Source organism: Anabrus simplex, chromosome 4 (assembly GCF_040414725.1).
Source record: "Anabrus simplex isolate iqAnaSimp1 chromosome 4, ASM4041472v1, whole genome shotgun sequence".
Classification (NCBI taxonomy): Eukaryota; Metazoa; Arthropoda; class Insecta; order Orthoptera; family Tettigoniidae; genus Anabrus; species Anabrus simplex.
Genome location: NC_090268.1, coordinates 184,325,428 through 184,351,082, shown reverse-complemented (window position 1 = coordinate 184,351,082; position 25,655 = coordinate 184,325,428). Strand labels below are relative to the sequence as shown.

The following is a 25,655-nucleotide window of genomic DNA, read 5'->3' as shown; positions in this document are numbered from 1 at the left end:
CAGTGCCCCACCTTCCCAGAAACTAACCTAAAACAATGGTGTATACTGACCAACGGGCTTCTTCCAAAGCACAATCCTGAATCGATGATGCTTGTTGTCTAAAGAGGTCCAAAATCCAGGTCAAACACCCTTCATAATGGTACTTATCGCTAGTAAAGTAGAATGATGGTATTTCTCATGTAGCAGTACTAATCACAAGTAACATAGACTCACAGTGTTCCTCACATTATGTTACTACTCACAGGGACCCATTCTCTCCTGTAGTGTTCTTCACATAGAGGGTACTATTCACAGGCAGCGCAGAGCCGCGGCATCGCTCATATATATATATTTAACCCAGAGAACCAGTCGTGGTGTAAACATGAGCACGTGCTGGGAGAGGGTTCTGCACGTGGTTGGGTTAACGTTTATTGGTTAGTGCTGCCGCGGGACACCTACGCGGAGACATGAAACTAGTTCAACCACATCACGGCTAATGTTATCATACATGCAAAATGTCCGAAATATAAACCTCAAAGAATTTAAATCAAAAGATTATCAAAAAACTATTTGTATTCATTGTTACTTAATATAAACAAGCATTTCAAATTGAAGAGCATCAGGGACGCATGCGCTCATGCGTGATCCGCCATTTGTTAAGCTGTGAGCGTGGAAGCAAGCAGATACAGTGAGTGAGTGACTGACTGTAACGTTACCTGTTCTTGTGCAATATGGATCAGCGGGTTTGTTAAGTATCGCAAAGGGAAGCCTTTGAAAAGTGGGGAGAAGACAATTGTACTGAATGTGTTTCAGAAATTTTGTGAGAAACATCCGACTTTAGCTTTAAAGGATATTGTGAAGTTGACATCCGAGATCACTGGTGTTTTGGAGTGGAGCATTAATTCCGCACGCAGCGAACGACTGCACCAAGGATTGGTAAAAACACCTGAGAAATTGAAGAAGCGCCAGAAACCTGTGTTAGAGATTCATTGCGATGAATTTGTTAGAAGTGCTATGCGGCGTAAAGTACACCAGTTCGAGAGAAACGAACAGCCAACAGTGGAAAAGGTAATGGATTTTGTGAATGGTGATCCCGTACTACCCAATTTTAAAAGAACATTTTACAAGCTTCTTTGGGAAATAGGTTTCGAATTTGTTAAAAGAAATAGGAAAAACCTCGTTTTTGATCGCGAAGTCATACTGCTTTGGCAGAGGGATTTTTTTTAGGAAAATTCATGCATTTAGGCAAGCTGGGCGAAAATTGTATTATTTGGATGAAACGTGGGCAAACAAAGGACATACCACTTCCAGAGTGTACCGGTAGGTAGATACAAACATAAAGAGTAAGAAACAGGCATTCATCCGACAGGAAAGGGATGACGACTGATTTTCTTGCACATACAAGGTAGAAAGTGAAGATGAGTTTTTAGAGGGTGGAGAATTTGATAGAATCAAAGAAAACAAATGATTTTCATGAGGAGATGACGGGTGAAGTTTTTACTGCATGGTTTAACCGTTTACACTCGTAATTCGGGTGTCACTCGGCTTTGCTCTATTCCAGTTCCACTCGTATTCCGGGTGTACACCTCTACGACGCAAGTTCAAATCTTGCGCGAATTGAAACTTCTCTACTGGAGAAATCCGGAACATTAACAACTGAACTAACTCTACTGTTTATCATAAGATGTCACTGAATGTTTTTGATTTGTTTTGTTTTTCATTGATCAAGAAATGTGGACATTCTCTAACAGACGTCTCTACCAAAAACTATGATAACGCAATCTGGTGTAAAGGAATGAACCTTCGTGGAGAAATGTTGTATTCATAAGTTTTGTCTTTACAAAATTTTGTTCTGTGGTTTGGCAACATTAATCCTTTCTTTCCGCCTGTTTTGAATTTAGCCAATCAGGAATTTCTGTAATTAATTTTCCTCCAATCATAGCTTTCTTCTTCAAATTTCCATTAGTCAACCAATAAAAATTGAGTGGGTGTGTCTACTCACTCCTGAAAGGTCTCAAATTTTCCACGAGGGTATAAAAACTGCTGATTTTCTTGTCTCCGGGCCACTTCAGTAACATCTAGCTTAGTGTGTGGATATGTAGCAGGGGACGGGAAGCGCCTCTTTCTTCGGGCAACAGATCTCCAACAAGGTAATGGCCTTTTAACATCTTTATTTCTTGCTAGCTCAGCAGTTTAACTCTCGGGGAGGGTTCGAAACCTTTAATATGTAAACTATTAAACATGTAAACCCTTTTCCTGGTAAACTTCAGTTTTTTTGAACTTTAATTCGGAGATAGAGAGTGCCTTACCCTCCCGAGCTCCCCTTCATTTTGAAATTGAGGTGACTACGTTTTCATAACCGTTTCTTCTCTTCCTTAATGTATTAAGTTTTTTTTATACGAGTCACCTCCCTAGCTTGGGATTAGCCCCTGTGTATCGGCCTAGCGCCACTTAGGTTTTAAAATGTAGATTTAGGAGTGCAAATTCACGCCTCCATCCTTTTTGTTTTGGGCCATTTAAATTAACCTAGTTTTGCACACTAAGGCCCAGTAGATTGGGTACGAGATACCCCTGTTTCTTTATTATGCCTTGATGGCAGTTTGTGTAAAAGTCTGTTATTGCCTTTATAGGCTTGAAAGATCGAGAGCGGGTCAGCTGTTTATGGTGTTGTGGTAAAAGTGCCTTGCGCCCGTTGCTCACGGTCATATTTTTGGTAAAATTATTTGACAAAAATTTCTTAACATTTTTTATCAAATATGTTGTGTTGTACATGGTAAAATATTGCTTCAAACTCATACCAGTGTCATCTGTTGGTCAAAACTCAGAATTAAATTTGTTTGGCCTGACCTCTGTGGGAATAGGTCCCAAGTACTGAAACTGATTGTTTTGCTCTTTGGCTGTCAGATGAGCATGTTCTACTGTCAGTAACATCTAGCTTAGTGTGTGGATATGTAGCAGGGGGCGGGAAGCGCCTCTTTCTTCGGGCAACAGAATAAATCACAAATGCCATCAGTACATAGTAAACAAATTGCAGCTTTAGTGGCAATAGCTGCATGTGCAGTTATTAAAAGGAAAAACAGTAGGAAGAGGAGAGCTATAAAGTGGTGGACCAGACCTTGGGTGGGATGATGGAAGGGGATTGTTATCTTTAGTCCAGAATGAATTGAGGTTAGAGGACACTGAATCATACAGGAATTTCTTAAGAGTGATTGAAGGGAACTTCGAAAAACTGCTCCAGTTAGTTGGACCTAGAATGGCAAGAAAGACACAAATATGAGGCAAGCTATTCTAGCTGCAATGAGACTACAAGTAACACTGCGATTTCTTGCCACTGGTGAATTATATACAAACCTCATGTATGCTACAAAAATACCTTTTCGTACCCTGGCTCGTATAATCCATGAAACGTGTAGGGAGATATACAATGCATTAAGGAAAGACTATTTGTAAGTAGGACTGTATATTTATTAATAATGATATCACAACATAAGGGAATTATTTTATTTTATGACATATTTTACTCCACTTCTTCCAGTAGAGCCTCTGTAAGTAGGTTCTGTATTTTTTGTTTTGTTAAAATTTTCACTCTTTTGTTTTTTATTTGATGGAGTTCACAAGCAATGTAGTTTGCAAATGCTTCCTCTGAATCTACAGCTGAAGCTGACATGGATGCTAATACCTGACTAGCACTTGCCAGCACTTGGTCCTCAGGTGAAACCTTTTTTCTTTTTCTGATTGATGTACCTGAAAAGTGGAAAATCCCTCATATTTTAAAAGTATCATTAATGAAACCACACTTTCCTAAGAATGTTATTTTAAATTAAATGCAGTAACTCCATTTTACTGGGTATATAATGTTTTGTACCTTCTTTTTGTGGAGGCTGGTTCATCACACTCTTTGTGCTAGAAGCAGGTGTGACTGTGTCAGACTCCTGAACTAGGTCTACCAGTACCCCGTCATCATCTAATGCTATATCATCCATCGCCATCATGGAGCTTCCTTCAAAATTCTGTAAGGAATTAATTTTCATTTCAGATTCCAGACACAAATGAAAAATGGTTACATATTGCTCAAGAATTTGAAGAGAAGTGGAACTTCCCAAACTGCAAGGGAGCAACTGATGGGAAACATATTCATTTTGCAGCTCCACAATCAAGTGGATCACACTATTATAATTACAAGGGCACAAAACGCATTATTTTACTAGCAGTGGTTGATGCAACCAATAAATTTATTTATGTGGATATTTGAACTAATGGTCGTGTAAGTGATGGGGGTGTGTTTCAGAAAAGTGATTGATCTTCAGCAATGCATGACAGAATGCTGATCATACCTCCTCCTCGTCAGCTGCCTGAATCTTACAAGGAGTTTCCCTTTGTTTTTGTGGCTGATGATGCTTTTCCACTGTCCATAAACATCATGAAACCCTTTCCCAACAGAGTATTGACAATGGAGGAAAAGAAATTTCAATTTCAGGTAGAGTCGGGTAATGTGTGTTGTAGAAAATGCCTTTGGTATAATGGTTAGTTCTCTTAAGGGACATTGGTACCGAGTTTTCCCCAATAAACGGTCAAAAATCGTAAATCTGTTTTTTAGCGGGAAAACATTCTCTGAACCATTAGGAAGGAGGTACCAGAAATTTAACCTGATCCCCCCTCCCTTATAGGCTGGGCAGCCATTTTTAAAAAGCGGTGCGCCATGCTTCCAGCCTCATAAGCTGGTCCGGCATGCCCCCTCGACACTCCACAATGCATTACAAACTATTCTTCCTTTCAAAAGGTATTTTATGTTTGAATTATGACTTTAGTGAAGTTTACGTAAATAAACCTAGCTTGTGCTGCCATCTCTGGTGTATTTTGTCAACTACATACAAGTCAAAACAATTTTTATAAAATAATTATAAAACTATTCTTATTTATTTGATGTTATATGCTGCTGAGTTTCACAATATTAGACATTGTATTTTAGTGTCCAAAGTAATCCCATAAACTATTACATTACGATAATCCTGCGTACTTATTAATTCCTTATGAGTTTGCAGTACCATGTGCTGCCTGTCTGAAGTTTGCTTGTGGATTTGTTTGCAAACAAAGTAGTGTTCAGCCGTACTAATTTCCATTTCTTGGTAAAACGAAAATGGATACATCAAGCTCACGATGGTATCCCTCTAAAGGAAGATCTAATAAAAGGAAAAAACAACTTGAGGCAGCTCGTGAAGGCCTGAGTAAGAAAAGGGAGTTGAAAAATCAGGTAGGCCAAACTGTTGCACAGTCTACTACTGATTTAGAACCTAGTTGTAGCAATGCTACTGTTGAACAATCTACCACGAATTTACAGCTTAGTGGTAATAATGTTGCTTTTCATAACAGATCTATTGAAAATCAATCAAATCAAACTAGATCTGAGCACAAATTATCTGCAGTTTCACCTGTGCTGCTAGGTCAGAGTGATTCGAGCTACGTGCTAATACATAGTGTCACTCTTCAGGATTTATTACAAAATTTGAAATGTCCTGAATGTGATCGTGCTAGTCTAAATGTTGTGGTAAAAGATCAGCTTGGTTTGGCAAACAAGCTGCATGTAATATATAATGCATGCAAGCATTGTACCAACAAGGTGTATACCAGTCCTAGGGCCAAAGTACAGTGTAAATCTGAAAGACCTCCCTTTGATGTCAATAGAAAAAGTGTAGAGGCTATTCTAAGTATGGGGCTAGGCCATAGATATATGGAAAGGTTCTGCATATTCATGGGTATGCACTGTATGAACTCCAAGATATTCACCAGCCACATGAATGGCCTAGCCACAGAGGTCATAGATGCAAAAATGAAAATGCTTAGGCAGTCCAGAATGATTGTTCGCAAAGCACATGAGGATGTTGATTCTTCATTAGTGAATGCCAGTGTCATAGACATTGCTGTGTCTTATGATGGTACATGGCACAAGCAAGGCCATACATCATTGTATGGCATTGGCCTGGTAGCTGATATTTTAACAGGACTGATCATTGACTATGAGGTTTTGTCAAAATTTTGCCACTATTGTGTCACTATCGCTAATGAAATGGATCCTGATACACCAGAATTCATGGTGCTTTCAGGGTATCATAAAAAGAGTGGTGAATGCTGTAAAAATTATGATGGCTCCTCAGGTTCAATGGAGGTCACTGCAGCTGATATAATGTGGAGATCTCTTCAGGAGTGCAAGATGAGATACACCACTGTACTCTCTGATGGAGATGCTAGGACCCATCAGCACCTGAATGAAGTTTCAATGTATGGTAAAGGTGTGAAAATAGTAAAAGAGGAGTGTTAACCATGCGGCAAAGAATGACCACAGCATTTTTTAAACTAAAAAAGGACACTAAAGACCTAAAACTGGGTGGTCGTGGCCCCACTAAACTGAATTTAGAGAACATAAAGAAACTCACAAGTTACTATAGATAGGCCATTCAGAATCATTTACCGGATGTACCTGCCATTAAAAATGCAATATATGCTACCCTGTACCATTACAGGTCTACAGATCACAAACCAGAACACACAAAATGTCCCCAAGGAACAGATTCTTGGTGCTTCTACAATAGAAGCATTGCCCGTGGCGGGACTCCACAGAGCCATACCAAGATGTCTGTTCAGTTGTCTGACAGCATGTTATTGAGAATTTTGCCTGTCTACCAGACTAGCATGCAATGAATTGTTAGCTCGCTGTGTCAGGGGAGGAACACAAAATTCCAATGAGTGTGTGCATTCTCTCATTTGGAAAAAATGTCCAAAATAAATTTTTATTTCTAAAAAAGGCTGGACTTGGGAGCATTCAGTGGAGTTTCTGAGTTCAATATGGGATGCTCTGCCACCCATAAACTGAAATGTGTGCTAAGAGGGGAAGAATATCCAAGAGCTTCCTCTACAATTTGTCAGCATCGTGATATTGCCAGAGTAAACGAAAGCAGGTCATGGGTTAAACGAAGGAAAGGGGCACCACGTGGCATAAAATCAAGGAAGCTGCTAAGAAGAAACAGGAAGGGGAAACTTACAAATCAGGAGCATTCTGAACCTTCAGGTAGGCATTCACTGTACCATGTCAATATATAAAAATGTTTTCTCAAAACTACATTTTTATATATTCAAAATGTTCCACATGCATCACATTTTGTCTGAAATGGGTGAAATTTTCCATTTATGTTCAGAAATATACAGTGAACAAAGTTACAGAGCAAAAAATCAGGCTTCTTTGCTCTGAGTCAAGAAAAATAAAAATTTGTAGGAAAAAAGCCATAAAATTAAAAAAAAATATTATGTGTGATATTAAAATTTATTACAGCTAAATCTTTGAAGTTACTTGAAATATCTTTCTGTAAAGTTCTTAAGCCTGTTTGAGGGTATGTCACATCAAAATACTAAATTTTTAATAGCAATGCTAATGCGTGTGGAAGATTTTGATTAATACATGATTAGCAAAAATAATTTTAGTAAAATGCATACATTGAGAATTAATTGAACAATTTCAATGAAATGTTGTATACATGTTAGTTTCTAAGTTTAAAGTCAGCTGTCAAAATTTCAGGAAGTTTGGTTCAGAAATATGGAAGTCTGAAAACTCCAGTACCAATGTCCATTAAGTAAAATAAACCTGTCAGTAGAGCTATTGTTCAAGTCACCTGTACTTTGCATAACTTCCTTCTGGAATAGAACAAAGCAGTTTACATGTGTCTGAACAGCGGAGATCAGGAAAATATAAATGAAGGAAGGCTGCAGCATGGAAACTGGAGGAACAGTCAGTCAATGGAAGGAACTGAGGGGCAAAGTGGAAACACAGCAGCTCGAATACCTCTGAACATAACAAATAATTTTAAAGGTTATTTTAGTGGAAAAGGACAAGTGAAGTGGCAAGAACACTGGGTGAACAACTATCGATTTTGAAGGCAGAACAAACACTTTTTTGATTTCACTATTTGCTGTCTTGTTTCATTTTTGTTAATTAGTCTGATAATATATGTAAATATAATAAAGTATTACTTAACAATTTTAATAGATCTAAATGACCTGCAGCTCAGTAATGCAGGTGTTTGAACTCAGTAACCAAATCATTCCTACAATTACATATGGCAATTGTTACTTCATCTCATTAGCACCACTAGCAAAGATAGAGACCAGTATGATTAAGAAGCACTAACATTAAAATCCCCCTACCTTTCTTCTCACATGAAACTGTTACAAGTGTTGCCTGCACTAAAACGTCTAATGCTATTTTAATGAACAGCTTATACAATAGCAACCTTAGAACCAAGCATAAGTGATTTCGTTCTCTTAAATAAACAATATTTCAGAAAGGTTTCTTTATTTACTTACTTTTCTAACTTGCTTCTTAATTTATTCTGCTTTACTTTTATAGGATATTTATAATGATGATCATTAGAATGCAAGTTATTTATTTCATAAAATGATTAATATACTTCTTATTCAGTGCACTTACCAAGATTGTAGACTCAGTAAATCCATCTTCACTGAGCTGTGACATGTCAAGGTTAGATCTACTACTTCTTGGCATGATGTGGTCAGTAAGAAACAGCAGTCTGTCATACCACATAAATGATGGCCTGTATACATCATCGGAGCTCATTCCACTCTTCAGTTTGTTAACTTTATTCCTGAAATCGTAATGTTAATCCATTAAAACGCATACAGTAGGCCTATCTATAATAGTTACTGCTGCTTAGAAAACATAGGCCTATCTATAAATGGCTAGACCGAACTTGAGATAGAACATAGATCATTCAAATAATTTATCACAGGCCGAGTACTAACTACAATAACGGAACAATCGTCTCCCAGATCGTAAAATAATAATAAAGTGAAGTGAAGGAATAATACTGCACTAACCTTTTGTTGTTGAATTGTGTTCGTAGACCATTGATCTTGGACTTCACTTCTGAAGAATCCGTGTTTGGCCGGACTTCACACAGTGCACGCGCAATTTTTGCCTCCGCATCTCTCCTAGCATTCCTGTTATGATACAGTGGAGACTTAACTGCATATAAACACGTATGTTTCATATACTCTTCAATTAAAATTTCGACTGCTTCTTTCGTCCAGCCCAACATGTCTGTTTACAACTTGAGCTTCACAGACCCGCTACCAGATCGCTACTTCATCTCATACACTGCTGTGATTGGCTGTTGTATCAAATAATTTAATGAAAATAGGACATGCTCTATTTGACCATGATTTGACAAAATACTTTATCAAATCAGGTGTTCCGTAAAATTTGACTGTTAGCAACAGTCACTCCTTATTGAACAACGAGTTGTTCAATAAATTTGGTGAAAAATTTGACCATGAGCAACGGGCATTAGAGAGGCTCGAGATGTAAAGTTGGGAGCTAATGCTCCATGTAACTAAGGGTTTTCTGCCCTTTGGTAATTTGTGGTTATGAGCTGAGAGCTCAGACTTTGGGGCTCGTAGCCCAGAATTTGTAAACTTACATTGTACCTGATATTGTTGTTATTTCACCTTGTGAAAACTGCTAAACTTTGTTGTCTGTTGAAAATATAAGCTTTATTGAAATTTTAATTCATCTTTCGGACTTGTAGTTAGACCCATTCCAGCCCGCACCTTCTTTCACTTCTGACTTCCACGGATAACTCCGTAACACCGGGTATCACCGGGCAACTGTTTTTGTTCACTAATCTCTTTGCTATGACAATTTCTGTGCTCCGTGTAGTACCACCTGCTAGTGTAAGCTCTGTACTATGTTTATCATTAGGTTATTTACCACTTCTGTTCTATCTGTGCACTGTATTCCGTGGAATAGCAATTCATGTTTACATACTGTTTGAGAAAGATGGCTGGTCCCAGCAACAAGTTACGTTCGGATGAAATTACGGACTTCTTATGGATCACAATGAAAGTGAAACGTGTGCATTTACTGATAGTGAAGAAAGTGATGAACCTAGTGGTACTGAAAGTGGAAATGACTCTCAAACTGATTCAGAAGGAGGATGATGATGATGATTATTATTATTATTATCGTATGGCATTTACAAGCATAATCTATAAAAATACACAATTAACATACACATTAAAATATAGAGGTAATTAAACTAGAATGTCCAGCTTCGACAACCAGTCCACTGCACTTGGTGTCAATTCATGCAGAGTCCGTAAACCGTCCTTAAATGCTGACAGTGGACAGCTCTCAACAACATGAAGCAATGTCTGCTTCTCAGCACCACACTCACACGCAGCACTTTCACAATATCCCCACTTTTTCATCATATATCGGCACCTGCCGTGGCCTGTTCTGAAACGGTTGAGTTTTGACCACTCATGTCGAGGAAGATCGAAACCTGGCACTTTCTTCGTTGGGTCTTTAATCAGAAAGGCGTTAGTGGGTGGACATTGTTCCCATCGCTGTCTCCATTCTTCTGTTACACTGAATTTTTCATAGGAGTGTAGATCAGTCCAGAGTGGATTCCTGGATTTTAACCTCATGACAGGTGGATCTCGTAAGGCATTGAACAAAAGTGAGTTCCTGTGTGCAAAGGTCTTCTTGAGCAACTGTACTTTTGCTGCTTTTCTCCTCAGATCTGGAGGAGCAATGTTTGCTAAAACAGGCAGCCACCGAGTAGGAGTCGACCTCAATGTACCAGTAACAACTCTCATGGTTTCATTGAGCTGTACGTCAATCTTGCTCGAATGTACGCTGTTTTCCCACACAGGAGCGCAGTACTCACCAGCCGAGTATACTAGAGAAAGTGAAGCAGTGCAAAGAGTGTTTGCATCTGCACCCCAGTTGCTGCCCGCTAGTTTATGCAGTAAATTTACTCTTGTACTCAGCTTCTTTGACAGATTCGAGCAATGCTGTTTGAACGACAAGGACCGATCCAGTGTGACACCCAGATATTTTGGGAAGAAGTTGTGGGAGACTTCTGTTCCGTTAAAAAGCACATGTAGCTTCCGATTAGCTTCCATGTTATGCAAGTGGAATGCTGTTACTTCCGTTTTACTAGGATTTGGTTGGAGTCTCCATTTGTGAAAATAGTCGCACATGGTAGCTAGGTCCTCTGTAAGTACATCCTCACAGTGTGCCAAATCCGTACTCTGAGTAATTAAAGCTAGATCATCTGCAAACTGTATCTTCTTTGAAGTTGTTCTTGGCAGGTCATGGATGTAAAGATTGAATAGAATGGGAGATAAAACTGACCCTTGGGGTAAACCATTATTTAGAGATCTCCACCTGCTTCTATCACCATTCAGAAATACAGCAAGTCGACGGTTGGATAACATGTTGTTTAGTAAGCATGCTAGCTTCTGACAAGGGATGACTTGAACAAACTTGAGCATCAGTCCCTCTCTCCAGACCGTGTCATAGGCTGATGTAAGGTCGACAAAAGCTGCAGCAGTCTTCAGTCTTTTCTGGAATCCTGCTTCAATGATGATGATGATGCTTGTTGTTTAAAGGGGCCTAACATCAAGGACATCGGCCCCTAATGGTACGAAATGAAATAACAAAAAGTTCAAATTCATCCACTGACCAAAATAAAATAAAAAATGTCATGAAAAATGAATGGATGGACATGAACCCAACCAAACAAACAAAAAACAGTGGATCAGACTCAAAAAAAAGATCGTAAATAATAGTATTACTGACCAAGGGACCACTTATAAAGCACAATGATGCTTGATGTCTAAAGGGGTGCAAAATCCATGTCTAAGGCCCACAAAATGGTACATGTCGCGAGTAAAGTAGAACCATGGTATTTGTCATGTTGGGGTACTAATCAAAAGTAGCGAAGACTCACGGTGTTCCACACAAGATGGTACTACTCACAAGTATTGCACTTCGTACAGGGAACGCAGACCTATGGTGTTTCTCGGACAATGGCACCACTCATAGCCAACGCAAACCGATAAGGTTTTCACCTAGGTGTACTAAACACAGGGACTCGCACTATCCCGTGGTGTTCCTCACATAGTGGGTACCATTCACAGGCAATGCTGACGCACGGTGCCGCTCATATAGCGGTACAACTCACAGGCTACGCCCAGACCCGCAGTGTTGCTTCCATGGGTACGACGCACGGGTACTGGAAACCCACAGGACACCCCCTCTTCTTCTGCTAATCACAAACCTATTTCGTACCGAATTTAGTGGTACTACTATCCCAAGTACAAGCAACCCATGGTGTTCCCCATGTGATGGTACGAATCAAAATTAGTTTCATGGTTCTAATTCAATCATCCCTTGGTTCCCTCTTTTAATCACCTCTCACGACAGGCAGTGGATACCGTGGATGTATTTTTCGTCTGCGTCCCCCACCCACAGGGGGTAAAGAGAGAGAAAAAAGAAGAAGAAAGAAGGGATCCGTCACTTCGAAAAATGAAGTAAGGGGCGATGAAAAGCAAGGGCCACGAAGGGCGTGAAAATGAAAGACTCCCTAGTCTTCGAATGCTCTAATACCGCCGGGGTCGGAAAAGAACAAGAGTTGACCAAGGGAGGTCGGATAGGATAGACGAAAGTGAGGAGCCTGGCACAAGTAAGTGGAAGCAATGCCAAGACTCAGCTAAGGGCCCCGCGGTCGCCAATCCACACTCCCAAGTTGATGATGATGCTTGTTGTTTAGAGGGGCCTAACATCGAGGTCATCAGCCCCCAATGGAACGAAATGAGATAACAACAAAATATGAAAAGCATCCACTGACCAAAATAAAAAATATAAAAAATCATGAAGAATGAATGGATGGACATGAACACAAAAAAAGAGGATCAGACTCAAAAAAGATTGTAAATATTAGTATTAGTGACCAAGGGACCACTTATAAAGCACAATGATGCTAATGGCACTTATCGGTAGTAAAGGAAAACCATTATATTTCTCCAGCTGCGGTACTAATCAAAGGTAGCGTATACTCACGGTGTTCCAAACATTAAGGTACTACTCACAAGTATTGTACGTCGTAATGGTAACGCAGACCTATGGTGTTTCTCACAAAATGGCGCCACTCATAGCCAACGCAAACCGATGAGGTTCCTCACCTAGGTGTACTAATCACGGGCGCCGGTATTCCCATGGTGTTCCTACAGAGTGGGTACTAAACACTGGCAACGCAGACCTACGGTGTCGCTCGTAGAGTGGTACAACTCACAGGCTACGCCCAGACGTGTGGTGTCGCTCACACGGGTACAACTCACAGGCAACGCCCAGACCTGTGGTGTTGCATACATGAGCACGACTCACAGGTACTGGAAACCCACACTGAACCCCACTCAAGTGCTACGAATCACAAAACTATGTAGTACCTAACAGAGTGGAACTACTCGCAAGTAAAAGCGACCGATGGTTTTCCATGCATGATGGTACGAATCAAAAGTAGTTTCATGGTTCTAATACAATCATTCCTTGGTCGCCCCTTTTAGTCGCCTCTCATGACAGGCAGGGGATACCGCGGGTGTATTATTCGTCAGCCTCCCCCACCCACAGGGGGGGTGTGTTTGGTCGGCGAGAGGTATTTTATTTCCCTCAAGTCCGCCGGCAAGCCGGTTAGGACCCCCCTATCCGCCACCTGGGACATGCCACGTGGGAGTATCACCCCTCCCTCTGCTACGCCTCCGTAGCAGGTTCGTGGACTCCCAAGCTGAGAGCCCCTTGGGTCCCTGTTAGTCACCTCTTATGATAAGCAGGGGATACCGCGGGTGTATTCTACATGTGTGTCCTCCACCCGCGGGGGGTAGTGTGTTTGGTCCGCGAGAGGTATTTTATTTCCCTCAAGTCCGCCGGCAAGCCGGTTAGGACCCCCCTATCCGCCACCTGGGATGTGCCACGTGGGAGTATCACCTCTCCCCCTGCTACGCCAGCGTAGTAGGTTCGTGGTCAGAAGAAGGTATAAATGATAACAATGGTATGATATGGGCTAGTGACAGCATGTGACAATAACTGGAAACGTTTTTCAGTGTCAGATACTGATCTTCCATGTGTGAAACTCAGTGCTCAGAGTCGACAAAATTTAGGACAAAATTGTGTGTCACCTTTAGATTATTTTTACTTGTTTTTTACAGATGACAGACCAGTGTGTAACTTCAGCTGTTCACACCAAACGTTTCACGTTTTGTGTGGTTGTAATAGTCAACAAGTCTTTGGATTTTTTTTTTTTTTTTTTTTTTTTTTAAAGGTTCACATATACTGGTTGATTGTGTCAAGACCGCTCGACAAATCTATGCCAAGTTGTGTAAACATACGATATTTTACTCAGATCCAAGAACATAAAAGTGCCAAGTGTTTCGCATTGGTGTATAAACTTTCAATTAATTCATTTTAACTGCGTTAATGCATTAGTTTCCAGTAGACAGAAGCAGGACCAGCAGTTCTAATCTGTGTTCCACGAACACATGACAATTTTTAAAACAAAAAACCAGAACTTTAAATACCAGTAGTTTATCTTTAACATTCAACTTATATTTATTTCAAGTTTAGTCAGGGGAAGCTGGACAGTCAAACCCATAAACGTTCTTGTAACGCCAATATTTCATATGGTTATAAGTGTTTTCACTTGAACGAGTGTGTTATCAAACAATACAAGTGTTCCCATTGTTCCGTGTACATGAACGCGCGACAGTTTAGACTAGATCTATGTCTTTATACATTTTGCTTCATTGTGTGTATTTCATCCAATCTTTTTCAGACAGAAACAGGACTGTCAAATCCAAGAATGCTCTTAGAGAGCCAAGGTTTCCACACTATTATAAGTGTCCTTATTGTGTTTTGTATATATTTTCAATCCAGTACATGTAATTCCAGTGTTCCGTGTTCTATAAAACAAGACTGTTGGAGCCAGAACTGGGAACTTTCTAAGCTCCAAGTTCTCCTTGCCAAGTGTATGTTGCATTTCAAGGTAATATCTATCAACTCAATGATGTATTTCCATGCAACCACCTATAGGTACATGGGTTTTTTCATTATGATGATTGTTATCAGATTCCCCTTAATTTTCACCAAGAACTGATGATGACTCCATGGGAGTCGAAACCGGTCTTCTTATGATTTAATAAATTGATGCAATGTGTTGAATGGTGGAACATCCCTCAAACTCTACATTATTGCATTGTTTGCAGTAACAGGAAAGTGAAAGGTGAAAGAAAAGAAACTATTTTTTTGTGAAACCTGCACTAGACAACCAAAAACATCCTGGAAGGTGTTTCAAATAATATCACACTCAGAAAAAGTTTAAATAATGTGTAGTGCATGTGCAAAAATTTTATCTAAATAAATAAAAGAGTTTAGAAGTTATAACAATTTTAAAAATCGTTGTAAGGAGATGTGTTCCCTTGAGAATTTGCTGTGCGAGCTGGCTGGCCAGCATAGGGATTTTCATTACGAGTGCAAAGGGTTAAGAAAATGTTACCTCTGAACCGAACAGTGTGACTGATATGGACAATGCGTCATATCACAGTGTTAAGTTAGATCGTATTCCCACCAGACCGTGGCGTAAGGATGACATTATCGCGGGGATGGAGGCAAAAGGTCTTACCCACGGGAGAGATATGGTGAAACATGAACTACTCTGAATGATAAAAACTCACAGTGTGACAAAAACGTATGACAGGTTTGTTATTGACACACTGGCAGAGGAAGCAAATCATACGGTGTTGAGACTTCCTCCTTATCACTGTGTTTGATCCGATTGAGTTGCTGTGGAGCCAGGTGAAGGGGCATGTCGCACGCAATAATAAAACCTTCAAACTGGCAGAAGTCAGGACATTAATTAATGCAGCTCTGGTTAACGTAACCGCTGAAATGTGGCAAGCCTTTATTCACCACGTGGTGGGGGAAGAGCAGACATTTTGGAAATTGGACGGTCTGTGCGATATAACTGAGGACCATCTGGTCATTAATCTGAATGACGCGGGCTGCAGTGATGAAGAGGCGAGAGAGGAATCCGACTTGGAAGGAGTTCGTCGTCTATCAGATTCTGATTAGGTAAAGTACTGCACTTTTTAAAATGTTTTTTGCTATTTGCTTTACGTCGCACCGACACAGATATGTCTTATGGCGACGATGGGATAGGAAAGGCCTAGGAATTGGAAGGCAGCGGCCATGGCCGTAATTAAGGTACAGCCCCGGCATTTGCCTGGTGTGCTTGCTTGTTGTTTAAAGGGGCCTAACCTCGAGGTCATCGGCCCCTAATGGTACAAATGAAATGACAACAAAAAATTCAAAATCATCCACTGACCAAAATTTTAAAAAATCGTCATGAAGAAGGAATGGATGAACCAAAAAACAACAAAACGAGCAAACAAAAAACGGAGTGGATCCAACTCAAAAAAAGATCATAGATACTTCATTACTGACCAAGGGACCACTCATGAAGCACAATCCTGAATCGAGGATGCTTGATGACTAAAAGGGTCAAAAATCCACGTATAAGGCCCCTCAGAATGGTACATGTCGCGAGTAAAGTAGAACCATGGTATTTGTCATGTTGGCGTACTAATCAAAAGAAGCGAAGACTCACGGTGTTCCACACAAGATGGTACTACTCACAAGTTTTGTACTTCGTACAGGTAATGCAAACCTATGGTGTTTCTCACACAATGGCGCCACTCATAGATCCCTTGGTCGCCCCTCACGACAGGCAGGGGATACCGTGGGTGTATTATTCGTCTGCGTCCCACACCCACAGGGAGTAAAGAGAGAGAGAGAGAGGAAAGAAGAAAGAAGGGATCCGTCACTTCGAAAGATGAAGTAACAGACGAAGAAAAGCAAGGGCCACGAAGGGTGTGAAATGCAAGGCCCCCTAGGCCTTGAATGCTCTAATACCGTCAGGGTCGGAAAAGAACAAGAGTTGACCAAGGGAGGTCGGACAGGATAGACGAAAGTGAGGAGCCTGGCACAACTAAGTGGAAGCAATGTCAAGACTCAGCTAAGTGCCCCGTGGTTGCCAATCCACACTTCCAAGTTGAGAACCCCTTGGGACCCTGTTAGTCGCCTCTTACGACAGGCAGGGAATACCGCGGGTGTATTCTTCATGTGCGTCCCCCACCCGCAGGGGGTTTGCCTGGTATGAAAATGGGAAACCATGGAAAACCATCTTCAGGGCTGCCGACAGTGGGGCTCGAACCCACTATCTCCCGATTACTGGATGCTGGCCGCACTTAAGCGACTGCAGCTATCAAGCTCAGTTTTTAATGTTTTAATATTGCCTTTTTTTAAGCTATATGTTCCTCTCTAGAATTTTATTGAAATATTAAATGTGTGAAGTTTTACTTATATGCGCTCTTGTGATTGATTGATTGATTGGTTGATTGACTGATTACGTATTTACGTTTCGGCCATAAATTCAAACCTACCTTTCTTTTATGATATGTTAAATATCCAGATGTCATTTGCCATTCAATTTTTGTTTATTTCTCGTGGACAGTGAGTATAATTTGTCTCGTAACCCGCATCACAACTGCATGTCAATCAGTGGTATCCGGCAACAGCTATGTAGAACAAACTCTGATGTAATCGCCGCAACCAGGCGAAATAACGACAGTTCAAAGACAGCCCACATGGTTCTTGCCGTGCTTGGAAGTATCCCAGTGATCCTCCAACCAGCGTTCAGACTGCAGATGGATACATACGGATACACAATGTTCTTTGTTTACATCAGGTTCGGTTCTCACGGGGATGGCAGAATAGTGGTACTAATCACAGGCAATGCCCAGACCCGTGGTGTTCCTCGAAACGCAGGCCCATGATGTCCACTACCAGATGCTGAAACACCCTAGCGAGTGTAGCCTCCGTTATAGTGGCGGATACTATACACGGGTACTGTAAACCCATAGTGATCCACCCTCAGACCCATGGTATCTCTACAAAAGTATTGCTACCAAAGTCGACTAATGGTGTTCCTTGTGTGATGGTACCAATCACAGGTAATCTTATGGTTCAAAATTCAGCATCCCTTGGATGCCCATTTTAGTCAACTTTTATGACAGGCAAAGGATACCATGGGTGTGTTCTTCATCAGTGTCCCCAACCCACAGGCTTTGTTATACTTCGGTGAGAAAGCTGATTGGAGAAATAAGTGATCAAAGTGCAGGTCAAGCTGAAAATTCGGTTTAAATTTCAGACAGAAGTATTTGTGCAACAAAGAATCAACGGATGAGAAAATTAACGGAAGACAGCTGAGAAAAAATCAAAAAGTAAAGGGAAAGGTAAGTTCGGTAATTTCACTGGTAAATTAGACTTTATTTTAACAAAGTGTTTTCCGAATAAGGTTATGCTGTCATCTTGTTTTCAAATCTTTAAGCTGTGTTTTAAATACAATCTGTGCAATAACTCTTCCTTATTATGACGGTTAAATACTGACTATTTTGTCTCACCAAACACTCGATGCAAGGGTTTCCGAGTCTACCTAAGTGCCACCATACAGAGAAATCTACGATGCTGTGCCAACAATTAAATATGCAAGATATTTGTCAGTTTCATCAGGGATTCTATAAATCTACAGACAAAACTTAGCAAGATTGTTTTATACTTTGGTATGTTAAAGGACGTCTTCCTCACCGTCATACAATAAGAACAGATGATTGGCAAGAACGAGGTACGTCAACTGAATATTATGTTCCAAGCTTTCGAAAAGAGAAAGGCAGTATTCCTGTAAGAGACTGCCAAAAGATATTCCTTGGAATTCCGAAACTTACTCAGTATCGAGTGCAAAACCTATGCAGGAGAGAATTAAGTCCTGGAGGGTCTCCAAAGGAAAGACGGAGTGGCGCTAGTCATTAAGAATGTTTTCCGCAGACGTAGTCAGTCTGTAAGAATATTTACTGAAAATATTCATCCACTTGAGAGCCATTACATTCAAGGGAAGACCAAAAGATTCTTTGTGGAGTAGTGATTTCAGTATAAGAAAACTTTGGGAAATGTACAATAAGGAACAGACAGTTGCCGAGCTTTTAGTCAAATACGAGTATTTCCGTAAAATTTTTGTGGAAGATTAAAAAATCAGCTTTAAATCCCCAGCAGCAGATCAGTGTTCAAAGTGCACTGAGCTAAAGGAAAGGATGTAAAGTACAAGACATCTTGCAGAGAAAGACAATTTAAAATTCAATCCTGCTCCCCACCAGTGTTTGTCACATTCCTTAAGGAACAAGAAGAGGGGGAGAAAACATTTAGTTTCGACTGTCAGAAAAATCCTGCTTTTCCAAAGATAGCAGACAGCTAGCAATACTACAAGAGACAGTTCTATGTGTACAACTTTACCATATGTCATGGCTTGTCACTTGATCCACAAGCTGCCTCTGTGGATCAGCGGTAGAGTGTCGGCCTCCGGATCCCAAGATAGCGGGTTCAAACCCGGCAGAGGTAGTCGGATTTTTGAAGGGCGGAAAAAAGTCCATTCGACACTCCATGTCGTACGATGTCGGCATGTAAAAGATCTCTGGTGACACATTTGGTGTTTACCCGACAAAATTCATTAAAAATCTCAGCCATAGACGTCCAAGAGAGTTTCGATTTACTCGGTCTGCCATCTAATGGTGGCCTAGAGTAAAACGGAACGTCGAAATTGACGAGCAGACAGCCAGATGGCGTCAAATTGAAATGTCTGCACACGGTAGCTGAGGCCATACGATTATTATTATTATTATTACTTGATCCACAATAACCAAGGAATATATGTATCTATATATGGACTGAAATGGAAGGAAGGAAGGAAGGAAGGAAGGAAGGAAGGAAGGAAGGAAGGAAGGAAGGAAGGAAGGAAGGAAGGCAGGAAGGATTTCAATGAGATAGTATCCTGTTCAAGTTTAAAAACTTCATGTTAGTTCCGTATTGAACCTAGTATCCTGTGTTTAAGACTTACAAACACTGCATTTCCTCATCACATTCACACTGTAAGATTGTTTGCCGGCAGTTGTGGGGGACAAAATAAGAATTCCACAATGGTATCGTTGCTCCTGTATTGACTCCAGAGTGAAACTCCAAGCAATATTGAATGTGTTGTGCTCTACTTCCCTATTCCAGGTCACTCATTTATCCCTCCTGATCGAGTGTTTGGAAATATATAACGACAGGTTCACAAACAGGAAGAAGGAAAGTACCCTGCCAGGTACTTGCTTCAATTTTGAGAAGTCTGGAACCATTCGCCGACCTGGTGCAGATTTTCATTTCTGAGACTGGAAAACGACTGCAGGTCACACAGTGAAAAACCACAACAGTTTGCAATTGCAAAGAGGTTTATTATTAGCCGATCCAGAAGAAGACAAGGACTTATTCTAGGTGAAGTGATCTGTGTGCTTAAAAGCCTATAATAAGGAAAGGGGAGGAGAGGAAAGGAAAGTGACTAAATACCATGAATCTGGCAGTTAATGAACTGGCTGCACTTATGAATCCAGAAAAGATTGACTGATGTGAAACAGGTATTGTCAAAGCATTTTGGCCCCGAGTGGCACAACAGAGAGGATCTCGGAGGGTTCTACAGAGACTTGCTACTATGTGGCAAAGATATAGCTCAACAAAATATGTCTGATGAAGATGACGACCCCATGGAATATAACATTGCTGTGCAATCCAATGGACTCTATTTCCACTAGTTTGAAAATCTGTGCTCATATTGTGAATGGAAATTTACTTTTATCGTACAGTTTGTTAGAGAACTTTACAATATAGCAATAATTTCACTTTCACATAGAAACCATAATTGAATACCTCCAGGCAAGAAGGTTGTAACCCACACTTAAGTCTCAAAGTCAGGTTACAAAGCAAAAAGTTTGTAAGCGAGTCGAGTTGCCTCTGGCATATTAATGTTGGCAAACCCGACATATTTCCATTATAGTTTTAATAATAAAGTGTAGGCTGGGAGCAAGAAGGTTGTAATAATGCCAGACCAAGGAAGCTTGACTGTGAGTCCAAAGTTCTTAAATGATAGAAAAAAAGGAAAAAACGTAAAGTGAACTTAAGAGTGTGGACAAGAAACAAAAGAAAACAGACAAGGAATACAGGACAACCACATATAGGAGACAGAAATACACTAAAACCAAAGAAAGTACCACATGAAGAGATGGGTGCATAAACATTGTATGACCATTTGATTTAGGCTGAAATTGAAGTTTATACAGGGCAATTCAAAATGATGGACCCGATTTCATAAACTTATTCTATGAAATCTAATGAACATATCATACTGTGAGATATGCGCAAAGAAAGGCAAACTCCTCAAAGTTTAGTTGACTTTAGATTTCATCCCACGTGGTTTCATTTTCAGCCGTTACAAGCGCGCAGGAAGCGAGTAAAGAAAATGGCTGCGGCTGGAGAGCCGAAGCAGTTCTGTGTGCTTGATTACCATGTAAACAAGTCTGTGATTAGTATTCAACGGCATTTCTGTACCAGGTATGGAAAAGACCCACCTACAGGAAAAGCCATTCGTGCGTGGTATGCAAAATTCAGAGACATGGGCTGCATCTGTAAGCAAAAGTCGACTGGCCGTCCTTCGACCAGGGAAGAGACAGTGGAACGTGTTCACGCCAGTTTCCAGCGGAGTCCGCAGAAGTCCACCTACCGGGCAGCAAGGAAACTTGAACTTCCACAGGCAACTGTTTCGCGCATTCCGCACTACCATTGCAACGTTCGGAGCCACCTCAACGAGACATTGGCACAACGTTGGATAGGTCGTGCATCTCAGGAGGATCAAACTCTCATTTGTTGGCCACCGCGTTCCCCCGACTTAACCCCATGTGATTTCTTCTTGTCGGGTTTCGTAAAGGATCATGTTTACGTATCACCTCTTCCACTAACATTGGACGACCTTTGTGCCCGCATCACAGCAGCCATCGCAGAGATTGACCGCGACACACTACACAAGGTTTGGCAGGAGATAGACTATCGGCTTGATGTATGTCATGTTACGTGAGGTGTTCACATAGAACACTTGTGACATGACTGGAAAAAACTTTGAGTTTACCATTCTTTGCACAAGCTGCCTCTGTGGATCCGTGGTAGTGTCGGCCTCCGGATCCCAAGATAGCGGGTTCAAACCCGGCAGAGGTAGTCGGATTTTTGAAGGGCGGAAAAAAGTCCATTCAATACTCCATGTTGTACGATGTCGGCATGTAAAAGATCTCTGGTGATACATTTGGTATTTACCCGACAAATTTCATTAAATCTCAGCCATAGACGCCCAAGAGAGATCCGGTTTACTCGGTCTGCCATCTAGTGGGCCTAGAGTAAAACGGAACGTCGAAATTGACGAGTAGACAGCCACATGGCATCAAGTCAAAATGTCTGCACACGGTAGCTGAGTCCATACGATTATTATTTATTCTTAGCACATATCTCACATTACAATATGTTTATTAGATTTCACAGAATAAATTTATGAAATCGGGTCCATCATTTTGAATTGCCCTGTATTACTGTTAATTTACAAAGAATGATGTAAGTAGTCTAGAAATATTTCTTACTACGCTGATGTTGCTTCCAATGTAATTTTAGGTGCCATTTTTCCTAGGTTATTATATACAGCATCCTATAATAAGACTATGCCGCCTATAATGTGATGATTATTAGAAATTACTAATGAGCCCATTATTTCATAACAGATTCCTAATGGCTGAGTTTCTGGATCCAGATGAAATCGAGGAACACTTGTTGGAAGATTTTCTGCCCCTAGATTCTGATGCCAGCTTTTCGAGTAGTGATGACTATGAATATGAAGTCATTCAAAGAAGCATTCATGATCGCATATTTCTAGATAGGGATGATGATGATGATGATAATGTTCCACAGCTACAAAATGACCAAAATTCTACACAACTGCCTCCATTTCTTGATATTGGAACACATAACCTTGAATCTGGAACTAGTCATTTATCACTAGCTCCCGAACCTAGTAGTTCTAAAACTAACACCCAAGGAAACAGGGTCACTCCATTATCCGCCGCTGATAAGGTAAAGCAAAGACCCAAATTATGGTTCTCAGGGAACGACAATGACTACACCAACTGAATCCCTCAGCTCCTTGATACCTACAAATAGATAGAAATGATCCATACGATTTTTTCATTTATCTGTTTCCAGACACATTATTTGCTAATATAGTGTACGAGACTAACTGTTATGCCTTTCAGAATGTGAAAATGTCATTCAGGGTTACAGAAAATGAACTAAAAATCTTCCTGGGAATGAATATTATAATGACTTACATAATATATCCGCAATCAAGGATGTATTGGTCATCAGTGAAAGGTCTTCGAATGGATCTAATTGCAAACAGCATGTCAGTCAATAGATTTGAGGAAATAAAACGTTACATCCACTTTGTGAATAATGATGATAAAAATGATCAGATGCCAGATAAATCAATCAATCAATCAATCAATACTGATCTGCATTTAGGGCAGTCGCCCAGGTGGCAGATTCCCTATCTGTTGTTTTCCTAGACTTTTCTTAAATGATTTCAAAGAAATTGGAAATTTATTGAACATCTCCCTTGGTAAGTTATTCCAATCCCTAACTCCCCTTCCTATAAATTCTGGAAAGTATGTCCAATTGTTTCCACCTTGCACCAAACTTTCCATGAAGCTGTTAATCCTAAAGAACATCAGAGTGTGGATGAAATGTTGGTACCTTTCAAAGGCAGGAGTCATTTGAAACAATATTTGAAGGGCAAGCCAAAAAAGTTGGGCTTCAAAATTTGGGTATGAGCTAGTGTGGATGGTTGTGTTCACTGCTTTTAACTTTATGATGGAGCCAAGCAACAAGATAGGAGTGCACTAGGACCTATTGGTGACACTGTTGTTAGGCTCTGCCATGGAATTGAAAGGAAGAATCACAAATTATTCATAGACAATTTATTTACATCAGTCCCTTTGCTGGAGCACTTGAAATCGCATGAGATTTATGTTGTAGGAACTGTGCATTTGAATAAAATTCCCAACATTCAGACAAAACTTGTGGATGGGAAGCAGCTTCCAAGAGAATCATGCTCAACTGCAACATCCTGTGACATGACTGTTGTACGCTGGAAGGACACAAGGGAGGTGCACTTACTCTCAACATATGCTGGTGCACAACCAGAGGATGAAGTGGAAAGATGGGACAGGAAGGAGAAAAGAACTGTATCCATTGCAAGACCTTTTGCTGTTGGAGAGTACAATAAATTCATGGGTGGTGGAGACTTGGACAGAATGATTGCCCACTATCCTCATGGGTTAAAAAAAAATAGTACCAGTATCTAAGACTGTTTTTCCACCTCCTAAATATGGCTATTGTGAATACATGGCTGTGTTACAGAGAAAAAGTTGAAAAGATCCCTCTGCTTACATTCAAGGCTGCTGTTGCTACATCTCTTATTCTGATAGGGGCCACTCCTCAAAGCTGAAAGAGGTCGCCCTTCAACTGAGGGGGAAGATGAACCAGTTGCCAAGAAGAGATAACCAGTGAAAAGAGCTGACGGAGAGGTACCGTATGATGGCAGAGGACACTATCCAAACAAAGTAACAGCAAAACAAGCGCCAAGATGCCATGATTAATTCTGCAAGACACGTACCAGATACATCTGTAAGAAATGTGAGGAACCTGTGTGCCCAGAATTTATGGAAAGTTTTCATTATCAATGAAAAACATTGTTTGTTGACCTTGGATTTTCAATATTGAGAATACCTAGTGTAGTAATGCGATAAGTTAAGTGTATTAAGGAAATACCTTACATATAGGCCTAAATATCATAACTATTTAATGTTTTTAAAATTTCAATAATTTTGCATACGTGATACCTTCATTGTTAACTCAGATATTGGTTATCAGATGCATGATGGCATCAAATGATGCCAGGATCCACAGGTCCTTATGTGGGCCCTTATAATGAAGACGTTATCTTGTAATTTTATACGGCTGTCAGAGCAAGATTTCACTTTTTAATTCATGCAAGAAGAGGTTAAAGAATTATTCCCTTGGGCGATATACAACAGTTGATGATAAACTCACAGCTTTCAGAGGCCACTACAGTTGTAGGATATAAATTTCCTCTAAACCTGTCAAGTATGGTATAAAAATGTATGCCATTATGGATGCCAGAATGTTTCATACGTACAAACTAGAAGCTTACACTGGCAACCAACCTGATGGACCATATTGTGCGAGTAATAAATCTCTGGATATACTCAAGAGAATGACTGAACCAATTTACTACACTGGATGGAATGATACTGTAGACAATTGGTTTTTGGATATGAACATAGATGTTGAATTACAAACAAATATGTATGGCTCATAGGGACCCTAAAGAAGAACAAGCCACATATATTAGTGTCTTATAAACGAACAAGCACAAAAATGTATAAAAATCATTATTTCCAGTATGCATTCTGACAATGAAATTCATGAAGAAACTGCGGGTGAGAACAAACCTGTAATGATAACTATGAATAACAGAACCCAAGTCCAGAGTTGATGTAGTCAACAAAATTAGTGCAATCTTCAATATCGCAAGAAACACAAGACATTGGCCATTGGTAATTTGGTACACGCTTCTGAATGTAGCTGACATCAACGCCCCCATTATATTCATTGGTAACCAATAGTAAGTGAGAAGAAGTGGGATATTTCTGGAGGAACTCTCGCGTGAGCTGACAGGAGAAGAATTTTATGAAGTGAAAAGCATGTAGGAATGCCTCTCTCATTAAAACAATCT

General features: G+C 40.3%; 1 protein-coding gene across 1 annotated transcript; it reads right to left on the bottom strand.

Annotated features, from left to right (window-relative positions):
• Nucleotides 1-3,437: 3,437 nt before the first annotated feature.
• LOC136871748 (uncharacterized) lies at nt 3,438-9,407 on the bottom strand. Its single transcript, XM_067145295.2, has 4 exons — nt 8,863-9,407; nt 8,456-8,630; nt 3,845-3,989; nt 3,438-3,723 (listed from the first exon to the last, which is right to left on the bottom strand). The coding sequence occupies exons 1-4, from the start codon at nt 9,081-9,083 to the stop codon at nt 3,497-3,499; spliced, it is 768 nt and encodes a 255-aa protein (XP_067001396.2). The 5' UTR covers nt 9,084-9,407; the 3' UTR covers nt 3,438-3,496.
• Between the last annotated feature and the right edge of the window lie 16,248 nt (nt 9,408-25,655).